Source organism: Schistocerca nitens, chromosome 1 (assembly GCF_023898315.1).
Source record: "Schistocerca nitens isolate TAMUIC-IGC-003100 chromosome 1, iqSchNite1.1, whole genome shotgun sequence".
Lineage (NCBI taxonomy): Eukaryota > Metazoa > Arthropoda > Insecta > Orthoptera > Acrididae > Schistocerca > Schistocerca nitens.
In genome coordinates this window covers 964,517,650-964,541,794 of record NC_064614.1, presented here as the reverse complement: position 1 = coordinate 964,541,794, position 24,145 = coordinate 964,517,650, and the positions used below count along the sequence as shown (strand labels likewise).

At 40.2% G+C, this 24,145-nt stretch overlaps 1 protein-coding gene across 1 annotated transcript in view; it reads left to right on the top strand.

The window, feature by feature from the left end:
• Positions 1 to 24,145, top strand: part of LOC126194933 (maternal effect protein staufen-like) — a 201,056-nt gene that overhangs the window by 98,442 nt on the left and 78,469 nt on the right. Inside the window, exon 5 of the mRNA XM_049933319.1 lies at positions 8,981 to 9,188. Within this exon, the coding sequence (XP_049789276.1) occupies positions 8,981 to 9,188 (208 nt within the window). The remainder of the gene's footprint in view (positions 1 to 8,980; positions 9,189 to 24,145) is intronic.

Genomic DNA, 24,145 nt, shown 5'->3' with positions numbered 1-24,145 from the left:
CTGTCACCAAAATTGCTATTTCATAGAGTGGTTGGATGACTAGTGAATTGTTTTTCAGAGAATGGTGCACTTAATTGAAACTGTGAAATGTGATTATGACAGGAAGGTGTTAATAATATTACATGGATATGCAACACATACGAAAAATCTATGTGCTATAACTGCGTCTAGATATAATGATGTCTTCATGGTTTACCTGTCTACACATACCAGTCAAAGGCTGTGGCCAATAAACATTGCCTTCTTTAAGCCACTTGCAGCTTATTACAACCAAGCAGTTGACAAATGGTTTCGCAGAAACCCTGACAGCAATTTGTCATGGCAAGACTACAGTCAATAACAAATCTGAAAGCAGAGTCAGCAGTGAAACAAAACACTTAGCACTGAGATCGAGTTTATTATGTCTCCTGGACAGAGAGTTCAGCTATTTATACAGCTAATATCACACATGCTGGTATTTATATTAACATCGAGTATTTGAGAATATACAAGCAATATAATCATAAAATCTTTCAAAAAATTTCCAGAAATGACAAATATGAAATAAAGAATAACTGCTGGTGGTCAGGTTTGAATTGACAATCTGCAGCTTGCCAAACTGTGATGCTAACCACTACATACGAGGTGCGGCTAGAAAAAAACCGGACTGATGCTGGAAAAAACATTTATTTACAATTTCATGTTATCTCCTTCAATGTACTCTCCTCCTCGGTCTCTACACCGCTCCATACGAATTTTCCACTGTTCATAGCAATGCTGCAGATCATTTTCGGTAAGTCCATACATTACTTCCGTCGCTTTTTCTTTTACTGCTTCAACAGTCTCAAATCTAGTTCCTTTCAAAGCTGACTTGACTTTAGGGAAAAGAAAAAAGTCACAGGGGGCCAAATCAGGTGAGTAGGGTGGATGATCTAAGATGGGAATGTTGTGTTTTGCCAAAAACGTCTTCACTGACAACGCACTGTGAGCTGGGGCATTGTCTTGGTGAAGGATCCATGACTCTTTTCTCCACAAATCGTTCCGTTTTCTCCGTACTCGCTCACGTAGGGTAGCCAGGACGCTAATGTAGTAATGCTGATTCACTGTTTGTCCCTCTGGTACCCAATCAATGTGCACAATCCCTTTGATGTCAAAAAAAACAATCATCATTGCCTTGAATTTCGATTTTGACATTCGTGCTTTTTTTTGTCGTGGAGAACCAGGAGTTTTCCAATGCATCGATTGGCGTTTAGTTTCGGGATCGTAAGTAAAAAACCACGATTCGTCGCAAGTAATAACATTTTGTAAGAAGGTGGGATCACTTTCAATGTTTTTCAGGATGTCAGAACAAATCATTCTTCGGCGTTCCTTCTGTTCAATTGTGAGACACTTTGGAACCATTTTTGAACACACTTTGTTCATGTTGAAACTTTCATGAAGAATCTGCCTAACACTTTCCTTGTCAACTCCTGTTAACTCAGACACTGCTCTGATTGTTAAACGGCGATCTTGTCGAACAAGTTTACCGATTTTTTCAATGTTTGCATCAGTTTTTGCTGACAGTGGTCTGCCAGTGCGAGTGTCATCACTGGTGTCTTCGCGGCCATCTTTAATAAATCATTTAAACCACTCAAACACTTGTGTTCGCGATAAACAATCATCGCTGTACACTTGTTGTAACATTACAAACGTTTCACTTGTAGATTTTCCTAGTTTGAAACAAAATTTGATGTTAACACGCTGTTCTTTCTGTACACTCATCATTTTCCGACGCACAGACAAAACGTCAACGACTTAAAACAGACGCCACGGGCAGACTGAGTGCAGGAGGCAGATGAAACTCGAGCAGTAGGCGGAGCGAGAGTCACGTGACAGGCCACGCGACTTTCAGCCTTATTGCATTCGTTTTATTATTTCACCAGTACTAGTCCGTTTTTTTTCTAGCCACACCTCGTACACTACCTGTGCCACAGCTTGCGGCAGTGCTCACTCTCCTAGAGAAACATTAATGACCTGCTGTTTCGGAAATTCCCATTGAAGCTGTTTGCAGTACTCTGGATCTAGATCTCATCAGTGGATCTAGATCTCATCAGTGGTCCTCAGTGTGATGGTGCTGGCATGTTCTTGCACTCTGGTTGCATTATCATATCCTTTTCACTATAACACACATGAAAGGTAGGCTCTCCCATCGAAGCTTCACAGTTGTTGAGTGGTTCCTCAGTTTCCTTGAACTTTCCATCATTCATCAGTGCCTCTGGACTGTAATACATATTCATACAGAGGACATGGATACATCTCTGCATTTTTTCTTCTTAAGGAATGGTCATTATTCTCTACTTCCTGTGTGACATCTGACAAGCAGTGAAGGTTGCGATACGGCCTAAAGGAGCACTATAGTAATTTTTGCTGTGATCCTACTTTCCACACAGTTGTAAAAATCCAAAACAAGTCTCGTGGGCTGCATCCCACTAGTTGGTGCTTGACATAGTAACACTCTCGGTCCTTCTCTTGAGCATACAAGGTCCACATGTGAACAAGCTGTCTTTTTTCTTTGGTCCTGGTGATGAGATGTTTCACATAGCTATACTGAATATCATCTGGTTGAAACGGGAACCATGCAACCAGTGTCATTTTGACCTCACAGCCATAGAACACACACACACACACACACACACACACACACACAAAAGGGGGTGGGGGATGTGATGCTGTAGTGTCTTGCTTTGTTGTGTTGTATGCGTCACCATGAGCAGTATTGTATCCCTATTTCTTTGTTTGAGAGCATACATTAAGTACGTATCTACCAGAGTCTGTGAGACCATTTGTCTGTGGACGAGTGACAACTGTCATCCTCTGGATGACACCACGGTGTGAAATTAACCTCTAATACTAGTCTCAACCCCCCCCCCCCCCCCATAAACCATGGACCTTGCCGTTGGTGGGGAGGCTTGCGTGCCTCAGCGATACAGATAGCCGTACCATAGGTGCAACCACAACGGAGGGGTATCTGTTGAGAGGCCAGGCAAACATGTGGTTCCTGAAGAGGGGCAGCAGCCTTTTCAGTAGTTGCAGGTGCAACAGTCTGGATGATTGACTGATGTGGCCTTGTAACAATAACCAAAACGGCCTTGCTGTGCTGGTACTGCGAACGGCTGAAAGCAAGGGGAAACTACAGCCGTAATTTTTCCTGAGGGCATGCAGCTTTACTGTATGATTAAATGATGATGGCGTCCTCTTGGGTAAAATATTCCGGAGGTAAAATAGTCCCCCATTCGGATCTCCGGGCGGGGACTACTCAAGAGGATGTCATTATTAGGAGAAAGAAAACTGGCGTTCTACGGATCGGAGCGTCGAATGTCAGATCCCTTAATTGGGCAGGTAGGTTAGAAAATTTAAAAAGGGAAATGGATAGGTTGAAGTTAGATATAGTGGGAATTAGTGAAGTACGGTGGCAGGAGGAACAAGACTTCTGGTCAGGTGACTACAGGGTTATAAACACAAAATCAAATAGGGGTAATGCAGGAGTAGGTTTAATAATGAATAGGAAAATAGGAATGCGGGTAAGCTATTACAAACAGCATAGTGAACGCATTATTGTGGCCAAGATAGATACGAAGCCCACACCTACTACAGTATTACAAATTTATATGCCAACTAGCTCTGCAGATGACGAAGAAATTGAAGAAATGTATGATGAAATAAAAGAAATTATTCAGATTGTGAAGGGAGACGAAAATTTAATAGTCATGGGTGACTGGAATTCGAGTGTAGGAAAAGGGAGAGAAGGAAACATAGTAGGTGAATATGGATTGGGGCTAAGAAATGAAAGAGGAAGCCGCCTGGTAGAATTTTGCACATAGCACAACATAATCATAGCTAAAACTTGGTTTAAGAATCATGAAAGAAGGTTGTATACATGGAAGAACCCTGGAGATACTAAAAGGTATCAGATAGCTTATATAATGGTGAGACAGAGATTTAGGAACCGGGTTTTAAATTGTAAGACATTTCCAGGGGCAGATGTGGACTCTGACCACAATCTATTGGTTATGACCTGTAGATTAAAACTGAAGAAACTACAAAAAGGTGGGAATTTAAGGAGATGGGACCTGGATAAACTGAAAGAACCAGAGGTTGTACAGAGTTTCAGGGAGAGCATAAGGGAACAATTGACAGGAATGGGGGAAAGAACTACAGTAGAAGAAGAATGGGTAGCTTTGAGGGATGAAGTAGCGAAGGCAGCAGAGGATCAAGTAGGTAAAAAGACGAGGGCTAGTAGAAATCCTTGGGTAACAGAAGAAATATTGAATTTAATTGATGAAAGGAGAAAATATAAAAATGCAGTAAATGAAGCAGGCAAAAAGGAATACAAACGTCTCAAAAATGAGATCGACAGGAAGTGCAAAATGGCTAAGCAGGAATGGCTAGAGGACAAATGTAAGGATGTAGAGGCCTATCTCACTAGGGGTAAGATAGATACTGCCTACAGGAAAATTAAAGAGACCTTTGGAGATAAGAGAACGACTTGTATGAATATCAAGAGTTCAGATGGAAACCCAGTTCTATGCAAAGAAGGGAAAGCAGAAAGGTGGAAGGAGTATATAGAGGGTCTATACAAGGGCGATGTACTTGAGGACAATTTTATGGAAATGGAAGAGGATGTAGGTGAAGATGAAATGGGAGATATGATACTGCGTGAAGAGTTTGACAGAGCGCTGAAAGACCTGAGTCAAAACAAGGCCCCTGGAGTAGACAACATTCCATTGGAACTACTGACGGCCTTGGGAGAGCCAGTCCTGACAAAACTCTACCATCTGGTGAGCAAGATGTATGAAACAGGCGAAATACCCTCAGACTTCTAGAAGAATATAATAATTCCAATCCCAAAGAAAGCAGGTGTTGACAGTTGTGAAAATTACCGAACTATCAGTTTAATAAGTCACAGCTGCAAAATACTAACACGAATTCTTTACAGACGAATGGAAAAACTAGTAGAGGCCAACCTCGGGGAAGATCAGTTTGGATTCCGTAGAAACACTGGAACATGTGAGGCAATACTGACCTTACGACTTATCTTAGAAGAAAGATTAAGGAAAGGCAAACCTACGTTTGTAGCATTTGTAGACTTAGAGTAAGCTTTTGACAATGTTGACTGGAATACTCTCTTTCAAATTCTAAAGGTGGCAGGGATAAAATACAGGGAGCGAAAGGCTATTTACAATTTGTACAGAAACTAGATGGCAGTTATAAGAGTCGAGGGGCATGAAAGGGAAGCAGTGGTTGGGAAGGGAGTAAGACAGGGTTGTAGCCTTTCCCCGATGTTGTTCAGTCTGTATATTGAGCAAGCAGTAAAGGAATCAAAAGAAAAATTCGGAGTAGGTATTAAAATTCATGGAGAAGAAATAAAAACTTTGAGGTTCGCCGATTACATTGTAATTCTGTCAGAGACAGCAAAGGACTTGGAAGAGCAGTTGAATGGAGTGGACAGTGTCTTGAAAGGAGGATATAAGATGAACATCAACAAAAGCAAAACAAGGATAATGGAATGTAGTCTAATTAAGTCGGGTGATGCTGAGGGAATTAGATTAGGAAATGAGACACTTAAAGTAGTAAAGGAGTTTTGCTGTTTGGCTATTTGGGGAGCAAAATAACTGATGATGGTCGAAGTAGAGAGGATATAAAATGTAGACTGGCAATGGCAAGGAAAGCGTTTCTGAAGAAGAGAAATTTGTTAACATCGAGTATAGATTTAAGTGTCAGGAAGTCATTTCTGAAAGTATTTGTATGGAGTGTAGCCATGTATGGAAGTGAAACATGGACGATGAATAGTTTGGACAAGAAGAGAATAGAAGCTTTCGAAATGTGGTGCTACAGAAGAATGCTGAAGATTAGATGGGTAGATCACGTAACTAATGAGGAAGTGTTGAATAGGATTGGGGAGAAGAGAAGTTTGTGGCACAACTTGACCAGAAGAAGGGATCGGTTGGTAGGACATGTTCTGAGGCATCAAGGGATCACCAATTTAGTATTGGAGGGCAGCATGGAGGGTAAAAATCGTAGAGGGAGACTAAGAGATGAATACACTAAGCAGATTCAGAAGGATGTATGTTGCAGTAGGTACTGGGAGATGAAGGAGCTTGCACAGGATAGAGTAGCATGGAGAGCTGCATCAAACCAGTCTCAGGACTGAAGACCACAACAACAACACTAGTCTCAACTGGAAAATTTCCATGATCAGAAATCACCACACAGGGTGTGTTTGACAATGACATGTTCTACAAGGAACTTTGTAATTTCTGGAGATTTGGTAGTTAGCACAGGTTTGGTGACAGCATAGCTACTGATGTAGTCAGTTCTCCATCAGTTCCGGTTTGCCAACTTTGGGAAGCTCTCCAAGAGGTCAGTTCCAATCCCAGTGGAATAGTGGTGCTGCAGGCATGATTAGTCATCAGAGGTAATTACAGCACATGCTTCCATATTTGCCATTCCTTACAGCAGTTCAAGTAGTGCCTAATGGTTTGGTAGATTCGTGTGCATTAATACCTTTGTCTGATTCTTTCTGGAGTCTTTGCGAGTCCCAGGTGACCAGATGTTCGAGCATTATGGAAATACTTCAGGATAACTGGCTACAGATTACCTGGGATGACAAACAACCCTATTGGATCATAGTTCCTCTTCTATTCATAAGATTGGAATTTTCCTTTAGGTGGTTCCTCCTCCTTCAAGGCTTCTATCATTTCCATCACCACTTACTTCCATCTGTTCAGAAGCAAAATCATTTAACGCAATTATGACTGCTGTGTTCTTTCAAATGATTCCTTGAAAGGCAGTCATTGTCTTTGTGTTTGTCATCCACTTATTTATACCGCTATAACATAGTACTCCTGAAGCCTCAATGCGTATCTCAACAATTGATCTGGCAGGCCCTTGAAGTAAGAGAGTCCTATGACAGGGCTGTTACAAAATTATGTCAGAGGCTTCTTCAAAACTGGGATCTGGCCATTCTGTCCACATATTTTTCAAGATTTAGGCTTCATGATGACTAAATCTGATGCAAAATCAGAAGCAAAAAATGACAAAGAATAAATGAGTAGACAGGAGCCAAGAATACGCAGGAAACTCAATACAAACTAATGGTAATTGTGCACTCCTGAATCCTTCAACGCCTATGAAACAAACATGTAGTAACGAAGATTGTCATTAGGCTCAAAAGGTATCCACCCTGTTCCAACTGTGCAAAAACAAAAAAGGAACAGAGCAACATCATCTGCTGTTGAGACCACCAGTAGTCCTTACAAGAGGCTTCTCCTTCACAAAGAATCTGAGAAAAACAAAAGTAGGCTTAACACAATTAAAACTGCCAAAACCTAATGAACAATGTTTCATCAAGCTGGTTCTGCAAGATATTTGAAGTTGGCAAAGAGGAAGAAATGATCAAGTTCCTCAAATTTGTTTGTGGTTCCATAGCTGATATGTTAAAGTGCGAGGAAAAAAGTATTTTATTTTGATAACTGCATACTTGAATGAGTGGCTACTGTTGAAACTGTTCAGTGTAAGTCCTAAAGTAGCCTAATATTTTAGAAATGAATATGTTTTAAGAGCTCAGCTTTGTTTGCTAAAGTCTTAAAAAGTAAAATAAATATTTGTCATATTCAGAAAATTTCTGTATTTCTTACTGTAGTTGAGAAAATCTTTTGCAGTATAATTTATAACGCCAGTGGTAAAGGACTTGCTTATAAGTTGTACGACTTTGTACCTCTCCACCTATTTTGTTATATCTATTAAATTGTAGATAATTTATTTTTGAAACTCTCAGCCTATGTGTCTAGAGAATGGGTTAAACACTATTAGTACTGCATTTAGATAATTTTTATTGGATTTCAGAAAAATGCTGAAAGTGGTGCAATTTATGAGTCTGTGCCCTAAATATAAAAATTTATTTTGAAGTTTGCAAACTGTTTAACAATTGAAACTTGTGTACTATACATGGATATTTGCTATTAACATGCAACACATCTAATAGTTAAGCCTTCTAAACACTCCTAATCCTGGACAGAAAACGTGCTGTCAGAAATTTTATGTGTTTACCTTGTAGGACCATTTGACAGTAAATACGTAGTGCTCATTTGAAATAGTGAAGCTAGTTTGTAATTGTTATTATTTGTTACTTATGTGTATCTTGAGCAAGTTAAAATATTATTTATATAATCTTTGCTAAATGATGTATGGAGAGGTTCACAGAAAAAGACATTTCCAGATATTATCCAAGGGCTTAAAAATTAAATGGAAGGAATATTTTTTTCTGGAGTAACTACTCTTTTGCAAGCCAGTGTGTTATAACATTGCAATTCTACATTACTATATCATGTTCTAAGAAAACAGTCCAGAGATAGTACTCCTGTTAATGGCTGCAGTGAACTTACATGGAACATGATATGCAACTTAATTTTAACTGTTCAACAAAGGAAAATTCAGGATGGAATGTAACAAGGAACATGATATGCAGCTTAATTTTACCTGTTCAACAAAGGAAAATTCAGGATGGAATGTAACAATTTTGTGAAAAGGATAGTAGCTACTCACTACATAGTGGAAATGCTGACTCGCAGAGAGGCATAACGAAAAGACTCTCAGAAAATGAGCTTTTGGCCAACAAGACCTTTGTTGGAGATAGGACACACACACACACACACACACACACACACACACACACAGGCACAAACGCAATTCAAATATAAGTGACTGCAGTCTCTTGGCTTCTGAGGCCGCACACACATATGTGGTCTCGGCAGCCAGAGACTGTGGTCATATATGTGTGTTTTCATTATATTAATTTTAACTGCGTTGGTCACCATCTCTGCTTTATGGTGAGCAGCAACTATCCTTTTCATAATATTAATTTTAACTGTGTCGGATTAATTTCAGTGACACAACTTTTTCCTTATAGATTGAAAGAATTATCATTTTCCTGCTCAGATCATCTTTTTATTTCCATTCTTAGGTTCGACCTGAGTACTCTTTGATAGATATGCAGGGACCACCTCATGAGAGAACTTTCAGTGTTAGTTTAAAATTTGGAGGTGAAGAGTATTCAGCTTCTGGTTCAAGCATTAAAAAAGCACAACAGTTGGTGGCAAATAAGTTTCTTCAGCACACACTTTATCAGCAACCTCTACAGCAATTGGCTCGTAAACAACAAATGCGTAAAAGTAAGTAATATGTGCTCATCTTTTTCATGATAGGGATGTTTACCTCTAATGTAACTCCAGTAAATCATCCTTTTTGCACATTCTTTATTTGGGGTAGTATACATCACAGATTTGTATTTGTGATGAATATTTGTTTTAAAATTATGTTATTGTACATAACTTCATTCAATGTAAAAATCTTGGTCATATTTTGGGATATTTTCTGTGGGGAGTAATTTCTGCTCTCTCACAGATTGCCCTGAAGCTATTTTGCAGTCATAAACTTTTTCCGAAAAAGTAAAACATTTGACAAAAAGCTAGTGCATTAGCCATAATTTCATGTTTTGTATCAAAATACTGACTGCTTTAGAACTTCATTTCTCAAAATTATAGGAGAATGAAAAAGTGAAAATCACTATATATGATTCAATTTGCCACAAGCACCAAACAAAAACCAAAAAGTTCATTTTGAAAAGTATCAAAAAGTTCATTTTGGTAATTATTTTTTTTGTTTTGCATTAAAGTATATTCTCAACATGAAATATACACAGCTGAGAGGACTGTAATGAGAACGATTGTAGAGGTGAATTTAATCTGAAAGAAGTAGAATAGCAATATCTCTAAATTAATTAGGAATAATATAGAAGTTCCAATCGATAGCAACTGGTGCAGCTTAGAATTTCAATATGTTACTATTTCAGCTACCTCAGTGACATCAAGATTAAGTGTACGCTCAAGTTATTCGGTACATTTTCCCAGAAAAAAGTCTACAGTGGCACAATGTACATCCATATGACATATATTGTGGCTAAAGGGAATGAACGTTGTTATCCAGCCACCTTGCTCAACAACCTTAAATGTGAATCACTCAGAATGGCTGATTATTTGTTGCAACTGAGAAAAGTGAAACACTTGATAGTTACGGTATACTATACATTATGTAATAAGAAAAAATCTTCTTCAGAAAGGCGCGCGTGCGTGCACACACATTTTCAAGTGGCTGGAGATAGCAGTCATGTGTGTGAGAGGTGTGACTGCTTGCGTGCGCGCACATGCAGTCGCACCCCTCACGCACATGACCGCTATCTCCAACCACTCAAAAATGCAACTGTGTCACGGCAAAGGAAGCAGCAGTGTGGAGTGAGGCAGGGAGTTGAATGGCAGGATATGGTAGGTGGTGGTGAGGAGAAGAGGTGGGAGAGAAGTCAGCCCAGCCTGGCAAAGTGTGCAGGGACTATATGGTGGCAGGACAAGGCTACCAGGTACAGCATTGGGAAGCTGTTGGGGGGGGGGGGGGGGAGTAGAAAACGAGAGGAGCAGAGAAGGGGAAAAGACGGGTGGGTTTGTTGACAGAGAGTAGCATACAATGAGGGTAAGGTGGACATGAAAGGGGAGGAGATAATAGGACAGAGCAGGCAGAAACCGTTGGCTGTAGGGAGTGGGGACAGTAGATTACTCTAAGACAGAATGATTTTGGAAGCAGAGGATGTGTTGTAAGGATAGCTCCCATCTGTGCAGTTCAGAAAAGGCGGTGATTGTGGAGAGGAGGATCCATAAATCCTAGATTGTGAAGCATCCATTGAAATCAAGGATGTTACATTCAGTGACATGTTGTGCCACAAGCAGGTCCATTTTGCCTTTTGCCACAGGTTGGTGGCGACCATTTCTCCTGCTATACAGTTGGTTAGTAATCATACCAATATAAAAAGCTGTACAATGATTGCAACAGAGCTGGTATATGACATGACTGCTTTCACAGCTGGCCTTGCCTCTAGTGGGACAGGATAGGACAGGACTGGAACAGGAAGTTCTGGGTTGGTGGATTGGGCAGATCTTGCATCTGGGTCTTCCACAGATGCATGATCCCTCCGGCAAAGGGTTGGAATTGGGAATGGCATAGCAATGGACTTAGATGTCATGGAGATTGTGCAGTGCTGTTACACCTGAAAACTTCCTGGCAGATTAAAACTGTGTGCCCGACCGAGACTCGAACTCGGGATCTTGCCTTTGAAGGTAGGAGACGAGATACTGGCAGAAGTAAAGCTGTGAGTACCGGGCGTGAGTCGTGCTTCGGTAGCTCAGTTGGTAGAGCACTTGCCCGCGAAGGCAAAGGTCCCGTGTTCGAGTCTCAGTCGAGCACACAGTTTTAATCTGCCAGGAAGTTTCATATCAGCGCACACTCCGCTGCAGAGTGAAAATCTCATTCTGCTGTTACACCTGTTTAGGAGAGGTGGGAAGGAACTTTGGTAGGATGTCCCCCACTTCAGGGTGTGATGTTAGGTACTCTGTTTTAAAGTCCTAATGAAGGATTTGGTTCTGGTGTTCTGGCCTGGAATGGTATTCAGTGACAGGGGATGATCCTTTCTGGCTGGTTCTTGGCAGGTGATGAATGGATGTGGGATTGTGTCACGGGACATTTGTTTTGTGAAGGCCTTTACGAGACCTTCAGCATACTGAGCAAGGGAGTTCTTGTCACTACAGATACACCGTCCCTGGGAGACCAGGCTGTATGGGAGATATTTCTGGGTTGGAAGGGATGATAGCTATCAAATACAGGCAGTGTTCATTTTTGTTAGGTTAACATGGATGGAGCAATGAGAGATTAGGTGACAAACATCCAGGAAGGTGGTACACTCAGTTGAGTAGGATCAGGTAAAGCAGATGGGAGAGAAGATGTTGACGTTGCAAAGAAATGTTGATAAGGGGTCTTGGCCCTGTGTCCAGATCATGAAGATGTCGTCAGTGAACATGAACCAGACCACAGGTTTGGGGTTTTTGGAGGCTAGGGAAGTGTCCTCTGGATAGCCCATGATCGGGTTGGCACAGGAGAGTGCCATGTGGATGCCCATTGATGTGCCATGGATGTGTTTGCATATCTTTCCTCCAAAGGAGTAATAGTGTGTATTAGGCTATTACTTTAGTGTGGCGAGGACCTGAAATACCAGTGATGTCGTAATGCAACCCGATACTGTAGTGTCTTGACTAGCAATTCTGTGTTCAGCAGTGTGTAGTAGTGTCCTGCAGAGTTCAGACAAAGAGTAGAGTCAGATGCATTGTTATCCAATTTGATACTGGTAGGAAATACATTTCTGAATGTTGATTTATTCATTGTAAAGGAAGGTCCAAGTATTATAGTGAAACTGAAAGAATTGTTTGGAGAGTTTAATGCATTGTATGAGAGTTTATGATCAGATCCTGTTACATCCCATGAATGTCTGTGTCTATGTTTGATTACGTTTTAAAAAAGATTGATGCACACACTAGAGTACCCTGCACCAATTTCCTTTCAACTGTGTCTCGAGAGGAAAAGCTTATAGTTAGCTTGACATATGTAAAAGTGAATTCACCAAGTATTTCTGCTTTATAACATTTTATTTTTAACAAAAGTAGTATTACACAACTTTATCAGTTGCATCTAATTTCACTAGTGGCAAGAAATATGTGATACATGTGTATTAATTACTTTTGTCAGGACAACATGACACAAAAAAATATTCACTTTCCATCAATATGAAGCTTCGTTGCTATTTCACTCCTTATCTTCCTTCAGTGTGACCTGTTTTTATAATGAGAATGACTAGATTGCCAAATTTATCGTGTTACACACACTGGTGTGGTAAGTTTCTTCAATGAATGTGACTTGCCACACACTGTATAATCGAGGCACACAACCAGTTTGTGCTGAAAGCATATGCTCTGCAGTATGCTGTTACTGCCAGCCGCACACGCTTCCTGAAATGCATTTGCAGTTTGCCTTCACATCTTGAATTTGTGCAGAAAAAAGGAAGGAAAAGCAATCTTTGTTTGCTAAGCACTTGTCCACTAGCGTGACTGTTGTACTGTTCCAGAAGATGTGCCCTGGAGTTATTCATTATTTTTTCCAGTACACAGTTCCTACTGTACATATGTACACACAATCCTACGGTTTAGTAACTCATGTCATCTTATCCCACATTAAAATTCTGTTAACTTATAATGTTGTAAACAATAGTGTATAGTCTGAGTAACTGCTAATTATGTAAGTGTATATCTGGCCAACCTAAGTACTATACAAAGATGTACCAGTAGTGTTATAGTACATTTGAATGACCACTAAAAAGAAAAGCCATGAACTGTATTCTTGAAAATGTGCAGCAACTAAAATTTTTACTATATGCTAATTATAAATACCATATTTAATAGACTAAAGATGCACCTTAATATTTAAGCAGTTTTTTGTAAATAACATTCTTACCATTTTATTATTAGGTTGGAAAGCCAGATCTGCTTGTGTCTGTTATGTGCAGATGGATATGTGTGTGTGTGCGGTGTATACCTGTCCCTTTTTCCCCCCAAGGTAAGTCTTTCCGCTCCCGGGATTGGATTGACTCCTTACCCTCTCCCTTAAATCCCACATCGTTTCGTCTTTCCCTCTCCTTCCCTCTTTCCTGATGAAGCAACTGTGGGTTGCGAAACCTTGAAATTTGTGTGTGTGTTTGTGTTTGTTATTGTTTCTATCGACGTACCAACGCTTTCGTTTGGTAAGTTACAGAAGCTTTATATATATATATATATATATATATATATATATATATATATTGGTCTTTAAATATGTCTGCTTGTGTCTGTATATGTGTGGATGGATATGTGTGTGTGTGCGAGTGTATACCCATCCTTTTTTCCCCCCTAAGGTAAGTCTTTCCGCTCCCGGGATTGGAATGACTCCTTACCCTCTCCCTTAAAATCCACATCCTTTCGTCTTTCCCTCTCCTTCCCTCTTTCCTGATGAGGCAACAGTTTGTTGCGAAAGCTTGAATTTTGTGTGTATGTTTGTGTTTGTTTGTGTGTCTGTTGACCTGCCAGCACTTTCATTTGGTAAGTCACATCATCTTTGTTTATATATATATATATATATATATATATATATATATATATATATATATATATATATATATATATATATATATTCTTAGTTTACAAAACTTAACTGACCTTTAAAATTCCTGAAAATCATCATCTGAACCTTCTTGTTTTTCTTCTTCATTTTCATCATTGTCCTCTTCACATGTAACATGGCCTTCACTGCCATCGAGAGTATTACTTATGGTGCACTTCTTGAAAGGTTTAACAACAATGTCTTCTGTCAGTGTAGACCATGTCTGTTGTATTCATTGACACACTTGTTTGATTGTAGTTCAGTTTCAAGCTCCCTTTGGTATGAATTCATGTTGGGTTTCATCCCATCCATAATCCATTTATTCAATTCATCTCTCATATACACTTTAAATAATTTATTTATTGAGACATCAAGAGGTTGCAATTATGAAGTAAGTCCTCCCAGAATAACAGTAAGCACTGTATTTCCCTGTCTCAGTTTCTCTTTCACAGAATTTTTCAGTTGACTACTAATCTAATGTAGCACAAGAAGAGAACTCTTCTTCAGTAGAGCCTTGTTCCTTCTCTTCTACACTCTTTCAATCCATAATTTCATAACAGACTCATCCATCCAACCCTTATCATGTATGTGAACAACAACACCTGGCAGAACTTCAGAAGGTTTTGGCATTGTTTTGCACTCGAAAATGATCATTGGATTAGGTTTAGTACTGTCAGCACAACATTAAAGGCCAAGAGTGCAGTGCATTGCTTCACGTCCACTTGTTTTCGTACTTACAGTTTTAGCACCTTCCTGGCAACAGTTTGGTTACTGTTACTCGGCACATCAAATGTCAGCATTCGTATTCGCTATTTGGCGTAGCTCCACACTGGTTTTCTTTTGATGTTGAATAACAAAGCAATAGAAAGATAATATTTTCTCTTCATATTCTTGTGGCATTTTTTGAGATATTTTGATTTTGGTTCGGATGCTAAGTTCATGATGCTTCATAAATCTATATCACCAACCAACCCCACCCTTAAAGTATGTTAAGTTCTAATGTAGCACTAGCTTATGAGCATGTATTTGAATCATTTTTATATTAATTCCAAGGCAATTTCGATGGTGTCCTTGAATCCATTTCAATGCATCATCTTCTAGTTTTTGCCAATTTATATTCAGTCCTCAATTTGCACATTTAGTCTTTCTCTCTCTCTCTCTCTCTCTCTCTCTCTCTCTCTCTCTCTCTCTTTTTTTTTTTTTTTTTTTTCCCAGTTCTTCTTTACTGCCCACCAATTGCGGATGGTTTTTTTCTGTTGGTGGAGGACTGAAATGCCACTCAGCTGCTCTATTTCCACATTGTTCTGCATATGCTAACATATTACATTCAGTTTATAGCCCACATGATACAAATACCTTTTGTTAGTAGCTAGCTACTAACAAAAATATTGTACTGTTACCAATAACACAAATCCCTTTCAATTCAAATTCACTGGCACTGTAAAGTGCAGTGATGTGTCATAGGCTAGACAGTGTCCCGAGTTTGTGATGGCAGAGCGAGAGGGAGACAGTTTTAGCAATCTTGTGGATACCCGCAATTCATGTTCAGCCCATCAGTGCACTGCTATCAGTTTTGGCAGATAGAGACAGGTTTCCTGCTGCATTGAATTTATATCCATTTTTAATGCTGGCAGGAATTTAAAATCCAACACTGGACATTTTTATATTAATTTCTAGTATAAGATGCATCTGGATTTTGGAGGCAATTTTTTGAAGAAAAAATGTGTCTTATATTCCATAAAATATGATACTCAGTGTAGTGGACTGTAGTTAATAGTTCAATAAATAGTTAGATATATCTTGCCAACCGAGTGTATCAGTTTATACAGGTCAGAGAAAATACTAGTATGTCCAAATATTTGTAGGTATATCAATCACATACCTATTTGCTACTCTGCAAAGCACTGTAAAGTGCATGGCGGATGGTACTTCCCATTTTACTAATTATTATGGTTTTTCCTCATTCCATTTACGTACGGAGTATAGGAAGAATGGTTGCTTAAATGTCTCCATGTATAATTAATCTAATCTTGTCCTCATTATCCCTATGGGAGTCATACATAGGGGGTTACAGTGTATTCTGAGAGCCACCATTTAAAGCTGATTCTTGAAACTTTGTGCATATGCTTTCCTTGGGATAGTTTACGCTTGTCTTCAAGAGTCCACCAGTTCAGTTCTTTCAGCACCTCTGTGACACTCTCTTTCATGATTGAAACAAACATGTACCGATTTCTGCTTCCCTTTTCTCTACACATTCATTGTCATCTGTTAGTCTTATTTGGTACAGGCCCCACACTCTTTGATCTCTATTCTAGGTTGGGTCACATTAGTGATTTGCAAGCTATCTCTTTAGTAGACTGGTTGCATTTCCTCAGAATTCTTCCAATAAACGGCAGTCTACCACCTGCTTTACGCTTGACCTGCTTTACGCTTGAGTGAGCCTATGATATTATTCCATTTTTATACCCCTACAAAATGTTATGTATTTGTAAGAGTTGACCAATTCCAGATGTGACTCATTAATATTATAGTCATAGGATTTTTTACATATATGAACATTTGAAGCAAGTTGCCAATCTTTACAACACTTTGAAATGTTATCACGACCTGACTATTTATGCACCTTTTTCAGGCAGTACTTGATAACTGTGTCATATATATTAAAAGTCTGGGGTTACTGTAAGTACTGTCTGCAAGGTCATTAATATACAACATAAACAGAAAGGGACCCAGCACACTTCCCTGAGGCATACCCAGAGTTACTTTTACATCTGTCAGTGGATCTCCATCCAAGATAATTTGCTGCATCCTCCCTACCAAAATATCCTCCATACAGTCACAAATTTCACTTACCCATTATGATTGTATCATAATTATGGTAATACACACGATAATAGTGAGTTAAGTGCTTTTTGGGAATCACGAATACCACATCTACCGGGTTGCTTTGATCAAAAGCTTGCAGTATGTCATGTGAGAAAAGTGCAAGTTGGGTTTCACATGATTGACATTTTCAAATCCATGCTGGCTGGTGTGGAGTAGGTCAATTTTTTGAGACATTTCATTGTGTTTCAGCTCAGAATATGTACTAAGATTCTGCAACAAAACAATGTTAAGGATATTTTATGGTAGTTCTGTTGATCACTTCTCTGCAACCCATCTTGTTAACAGATGTGATCTGTGCATCCTTCAGACGACTAGGCATGATTTTTTGTTTGAGGGCTCTATGATATTCAGGACAGAATATGATAGGAATTCCATCAGAACCCGGAGCTTTGTTCAATTTTGACAATTTCAGCTGTCTCTCAACACCGTGGGCACTAACATATTTCGCTCATCTTTTCAGTCGTGCAAGGATTAAATTACGGCAGTTCTCCAGGGTTTTCTTTTGTATAGGAACTTTCAAAAATGGCACACGCACTTCTGCTTCTGCTTTTGCTTTGCTACCGTCAGTTTCAGTTCGTGTCTCATTTGCAACTGACTGAACACTAACTTTGGTTCTGCCAACAGACTTTATGTACGACCAAAATTTCTTTGGATTAGATTAAAGATCACCCACAATATCCTGCTACAGTAGTCATTGAAGGCTTCACACATTGCTGTCTCGACAGCCAAATGCGTTTCATTCAGCATCTGCCTGTCTATAGCCATATGCTTTGTTTTACACCTTTTATGCGGTAGTCTGTTTCTTTAACAGATTTTTTACAGTGAGTGTATACCATGGAAGGCCTATCCCATTATGAACAGGACACGTATCTATCCAGTGCATGGACATCTATTCTTTTAAACTTGAGCCATAGCCCCTGTACATGCCTCTGTCCTTTGCTAAGTTTCAAGGTCCTCAATGAGATGACATTTGTTGTTGTTGTTGTTGTTGTTGTTGCTGTTGTTGTTTCTGCTGCTGTTGTTGCATTCAGTCCAAAGACTTGTTTGATGCAGCCCTCTATGCTGCTCGTATCTTGTGCTAGCCCCTTCTTCTCTGAATAACTATGGCAACCTACATGTTTTGAACCTGCTTATTGTATTCATCTCTTGGTCTCCTCCTAAAATATTTGCTCCCACACTTCTCTTCTGTTCTAAATGGTTGACCCCTGACATCTAAAAATGTGTCCTATCAACCAATTCCAGCTTTTAGGCAAGTTGTGTCACAAATTTCTTTTCTCCCCAATGCTGTTTTGTATATCCTCATCAGTTACGTGATTTACCCGCCTAATCTTCACCATTCTTATGCAGCAGTGCAGTTCAGAAGCTTCTGTTCTCTTCTTGTCTAAACTGTTCTACACTCCATACAAATACTTTCAGCAAAAGATTTCCTAATGCTTAAATCTATATTTGATGTTAACAAGTTTCTTTTCTTCATAAACGCTGTTCTTGCCATTACCAGTCGGCTATTCTCCTGCCCAAATTGCAAAACTCGTGTACTACTTTAAGTGACTCTTTTCCTAATCAAATGCCTCAGTATCACCTGATTTAATTTCACTACATTCCATTATCCTTGTTTTGCTTTTGTTTATGTTCACCTTATATCTCCCTTTCAAGACGCTGTCCATTCCATTCGGCTGCTCTTCGAAGCCCTTTGATATCTCTGACAGAATTACGATGTCTTAAGCAAGCCCCAAAGATTTTATTTCTTCTCTCTGGACTTTAATTCCACCTCCAGATTTTTCTTTCGTTTCCTGTACTGCTTTCTCAGTGTACAGATTCAATACATTGGTAGTAAGCTACAAACCTGTCTCACTCCCCACTCACCTTTCTCTAAGTCTACAAATGCTTTAAATGTAGGTTTGCCTTTCCTTAACCCATCTTCCAAGACAAGTCGTAATGTCAATATTGCCTTGCGTATTCCTGCAATTCTCCAGAATCCAAACTGATCTTCCCCGAGGTTGGCTTCTGGCAGTTTTTCCATTCTGCTATAAAGAGTTTTTGCTATTTTATAACCAATTCTTATTAAACTGATAGTTGGTAATATTTACACCTGTCAACACCTGCTTTCTTTGGATTTTGAATTATTACATTCTTCTTTAAATATGAGGGTATTTCACGTGTATTTTACCTCTTGCACAGCAGATGGAAGAGTTTTATTGTGGCTGGCTCCCCCAAGGATATCAGTGGTTTTGGTGGAATGTTGTCTGCTCCAGAGGCATTATTTCGAATTAGGTCTTTGAGTGCTCTGTCAGATTCGTTTCGTAGTATCATATCTCCCATCTTATCTTCAGCTATGCCCTCTTCCATTTGTGTAATAATGCCTTCAAGTTGATATCCCTTGTGTAGCTCCTCTTTACACAGTTTTCATTGTTCAGGTTTCCCTTCTTTGCTTAGGGCTTGTTTTTCATCTGAGCTCTTGATATTCATAACTAATGCTTCTCTTTTCTCCAAATGCCTCTTTAATGTTCCTGTACATGGTATTTATCTTTCCAATAGTGGTTTATGCTTCTGTGTCTAGCTATTCCTGCGTAGCGATTAAGCTGGGCACTATTGGTCTCAATGCTATGGTGCAAGTCCATGAAAACACAGCTGAGCTTGTCACAGAATATTCGAATTCTGTGGTTCAGTGTCTCCACTCATCTCAGACCCAGCAGACCTCTAACAGTTCTGGAGACAATGCTTCAAATCATGCACTTCTTTGAAACTCCACATGCAAGGCTCTCTCCCAGTCACTGGAACGATCCAAGTGTGACCCCAGAACCCGGATGATGGGCATTGTCTGTTCCAGTGTGTGCCACAATCTGCAGTTGGTTGCACCCTGTTCTCGTGGTGACTGCTAGAGTAGCCATCTCAGTATGTTGAATGAGACCCCCAGGCATATATACTGAGTGAATGTGGTGCTCCTTCCTGTCCCTTGCTATTATTTCCCTAAGGGGTACAATTATTTGTTGTATGTTTGAACTGCTGATGGTTAATAGACACTATCTTTTTGCTTTTGCTTCCTCTTCAGACAGGACACAGCAGGTTTCCAAACAGGTGAAGTGAGTCCCATTGGCTCAATAGTTTCAGTATCAGTGAAATGACAACATTTCAGACTTGCTGGGCTGGTTAGGGCAGTTGGTATAACACCCTGAGTCCTTCTTGGTCCCTGTCTGTCCTGCACAGGATGCTAGATCTACCATCGACACGCCACTTGCAGTTAGGTGGATGAGTAATGTAAGATCCCACAGAGAAGACAAGATCCACAGGACGGGATAATACTTGAGGTACCTTTGGTACCCACTGTACACAACACTCAATAGCTCTCCCAACACACCAATTCACAGCAGCTGCCCATCATTTGACATTAGTCATGGCGACTTCCAACTGCTTATGAACAGCTACTAACTCATCCCATGTTCGAGGACAGGATTCACACTGCTTCTGTATTGTGGTTGGTGCAGTGTTATACAGGACAGTGAACAGATAACTTTAAAAATCCTGCTAATTATATTGGTAGTGTGTTGACATTTAAATATTACTTATTTCTTTTAAGGACCGAAGCAATTAGTACACAAAGAAGATTTATATTAAGGCAACAGAAAGACCTGCAGTAAAAATTACCAATTTGCTAAAACTATTTGTCGTTATAGTCATTAACAAACTCAAAAACACAAATGTAGATAAGATACAATCAACATGAAAGGGAAAACTAAATGTAACACACTATACTAGTTATAACATGTGCTACAGTAACCAAATCACAAATGGTGATTTACTATGAAATAGTTTGTGCACATGAAAATGGCAACTTTCAAAAATTCTCAGTTGTATGTTTATTCATGCTGATATACATCTAATTTCCACATGAGCTATTCTGTGATAGCAACTGTGTATCACAAACACTAATTTGCTAGCAAAGAAGTTATCCACAACACTCATTTCTTACAAAACCTCTTAAAAATATGCTTTTGTAAGCATCCAAAAATTTTCTAAAATAGACCTATTTCTCAAGTAATTACACTATGAAATTAGAGAATGTTTGTTTTTGAACAAAGATAGGCCTGCTGTTGTCAAAAATTTCTGAAAAAGTGCAATTTAAGTTTAGGCTTAAAATTGACAATAATAGTGTGGGTGAATTTCCAAAATTTCACAATATTCCACGATGCTCGTGAGTATTGACAAGAGCAGTGAAAGATTATGGAGAAATGAAGCAAACATTAAAATTTTAGAATTCTGAATTTCAGATCCGCGCATGAGCCTGGCACACACCGTCTCACACAAAGGAGGAATGAAAAGTCAGCTTTTATTTGAGGGTTGTTCAATAACGACTGTTCATATATTAATGTATGTAAGAAGTCATACAGACTTTTGTCTCCCCACCACCACCACCACCACCACCACCACCACCAATGCATTGCACTTCTCCCACCTTCTTTGCCTTTCCTGGAAGATGTGCAAGAACCTATTCCTTGGCATCCTTTTCAGAATCATGTCTTATGCTTTCGTTGTCTTGGTCTCATTGTCAAACTAATACCTCATAAGATAACTGTAAGGCAGATGTGTTTTTGTGTCAAGAACTCAATAACAGCATTAGCAACATGTGGGCTAGCATTGTTGTGATGAAGCTTCTATTGTCCAGTGATGTTACTTCATTTTTTGTGTATGTGGTCCTCTACCAATTGCTTCAGGACATTCTTATAGTAATTTGCAGTGATTGTAGTATGTTATGGAACTGTGTGAGCGTACACCATGCCCTAGTGTTCAGAAAAAGTGATGACCCTGGTCTTATTGGCAGACTTCTGCCTTTTGTGGTGGTGTTTGACCATATTACACCCATTCTGTGCTACTCCACTTCAACTCCAGGTCATAATAATACACCCATGTTTCATCAGTAGTGATGATGATTTGCTAACAAGACTCACCCTCCTCCTCAACACATTGTTTCGAATAGATTGCTCTACGCTACTACAGAAGTCCGGTTTATGGTTCAGCAGTGCCCTCAGCGTTGCGTTTAGTCAACCCGGTGCACCACTGTGGTGTTCGCCTGGTGACAGGAGCTTCTAGGACAAGTCCGGTGACCAGCATCCTCGTGGAGGCCAGAGTCCCTCCATTGCAGATTAGGCGTGCACAACTGCTGGCCAGTTACGTTGTACACATTCGTAATTCTGCTGCACATCCAAATCACCATCTCCTTTACCCACCCACAGCGGTTCATCTCCTGCATCAGTGGCCCAGGTCAGGGCATCCAATTGCAGTTCGTATCTGATCCCTTCTTTCCAAACTGGAGTCCTTGCTTTTACCACCTATACTTGAGGTCCATACATGAACACTTCCATGGTGTACACCTAGGCCGCAGCTTTGCCTGAACCTTTCACATGGCCCTAAGAACTCAATTAACCCTGTGGCTCGCCATTGCCACTTCCTCTCGATTCTTGGCATGTACCGAGGCCATGAAGTGGTTTACACTGATGGCTTGATGGCTGATGCTCACGTCGGCTTCATGTATGTCCATGGAGGACATATTGGACAGCATTCCTTGCCCGATGGCTGCATTGTTTTCATGACTGAGCTGGTGGCTATATCTCATGCTCTTGGGCACACTCGTTCATGCCCTGGGCAGTCATTTCTTCTGTGTAGTGTCTCCTTGAGCAACCTACAAGCTATTGACCAGTGCTACCCTTGTCATCCTTTGGTAGCGACCGTCCAGGAGTCCATCTATGCCCTGGAATGGTCCAGTCGCTCAGTGGTGTTTGTCTGGACCCCAGGTCACATCGGAATCCGAGGCAATGAATTTGCCGACAGGATGGCCAAACAGGCTACACAGAAACCACTTATGGAGATCAGCTTCTCTACAATTGACCTCCGTTCAGTACTACGCTGCAAGGTTTTGCAGCTTTGAGATCAAAATGCCATAACCTCAGCACGCACAACAAACTGCTTGCCATTAAGGATACTATGAATGTGTGGCAGTCCTCCATGTGGGCCTCTTGCGGGGACTCTGTGGTTCTCTGCTGGCTCCACATTGGTCACGCTTGGGTGCACATGGCTGCCTCCTGCGCTGTGACGACCCACCTCAGTCTCAGTGCAGCGTCCGGCTAACAGTGGCCCGTATCTTGATAAACTGTGCTTATTTGGCTGCCCTGATGGACTCTTCAGTTACCGGACTCATTGTCATTAATTTTAGCTGACAACGCCTCATTGGCTAATTTACTTTTATGTTTTATACGTGACAGTGGGTTTTATCATTCTATATAAGTTTTAGCCCATGTCCTTTGTCACTTTGTGTTTTCCACTCTAATGCTTTTAGGGCGGATGTTTTAATATGTCGCAGAGTGGCTGGCGTTTCCATTTTATTCTCTTGGTCGGCCAGCCAGGGTCATCTGCTCTCTTGTTTTTACCCATTCTACCTGTTGCTTACTTCTCTCTGTCATTTTCTTTTCCTGTTTTGTCCATAGTCGTTCTTCTTCCTTTCTCCTGTTTTTGTGGTGTACGCCTCCTTTCTTTTATCCTTTCCCCTGTGTAATTGTTCTGCCAAGAACAAGGGACCAATGACCTCGCAGTTTAATCCCTACCCCTCATTTGTGAATATTTCAGTGTATCAAATTCTTTTCTACAGGAAGGGCACATTTTTTGGCCTTGTTTAATATCAGACACAGTTATCCTTTTTAGTAGGTCAGCTGTTTCTATGTTGATTGAGAGCAAACTTTTTCGTACAGTACGGTTTTGTTGTAACCGTTCTGGTCACGGTGTTGCTGAAAATGAAAGCGCAGTGGGACCAAATGGGAGCGGCCTGTGAACAAACAAAATGAATGGGGAAGGACAGACACAAACAATGACTGACTACCAAGCAAGACCTAATGAACAACAACACGCAAATAGCAACAGGGTCACAAGTGAAACCTCACGAATCCCCAACGTCCACTCATACAAGGAAACAAAGTTATGTTAACACACTGTCTGTAGGCGAGTTGTCAATAGACTAACACAAATATCAGGCTGCCTGCTAAGCGAGAGGCAGGCACTTAAATACATGATAGAGTATGTCGCTATTGGCCGCTGGGACCATGTGCTCCACCATGGCGCCCTCACATTATACGCTGGCCAGGAGCGTGCGCGCAGCCATGGCTTACGCTGCGATGGCTGGAGACACCTCTAA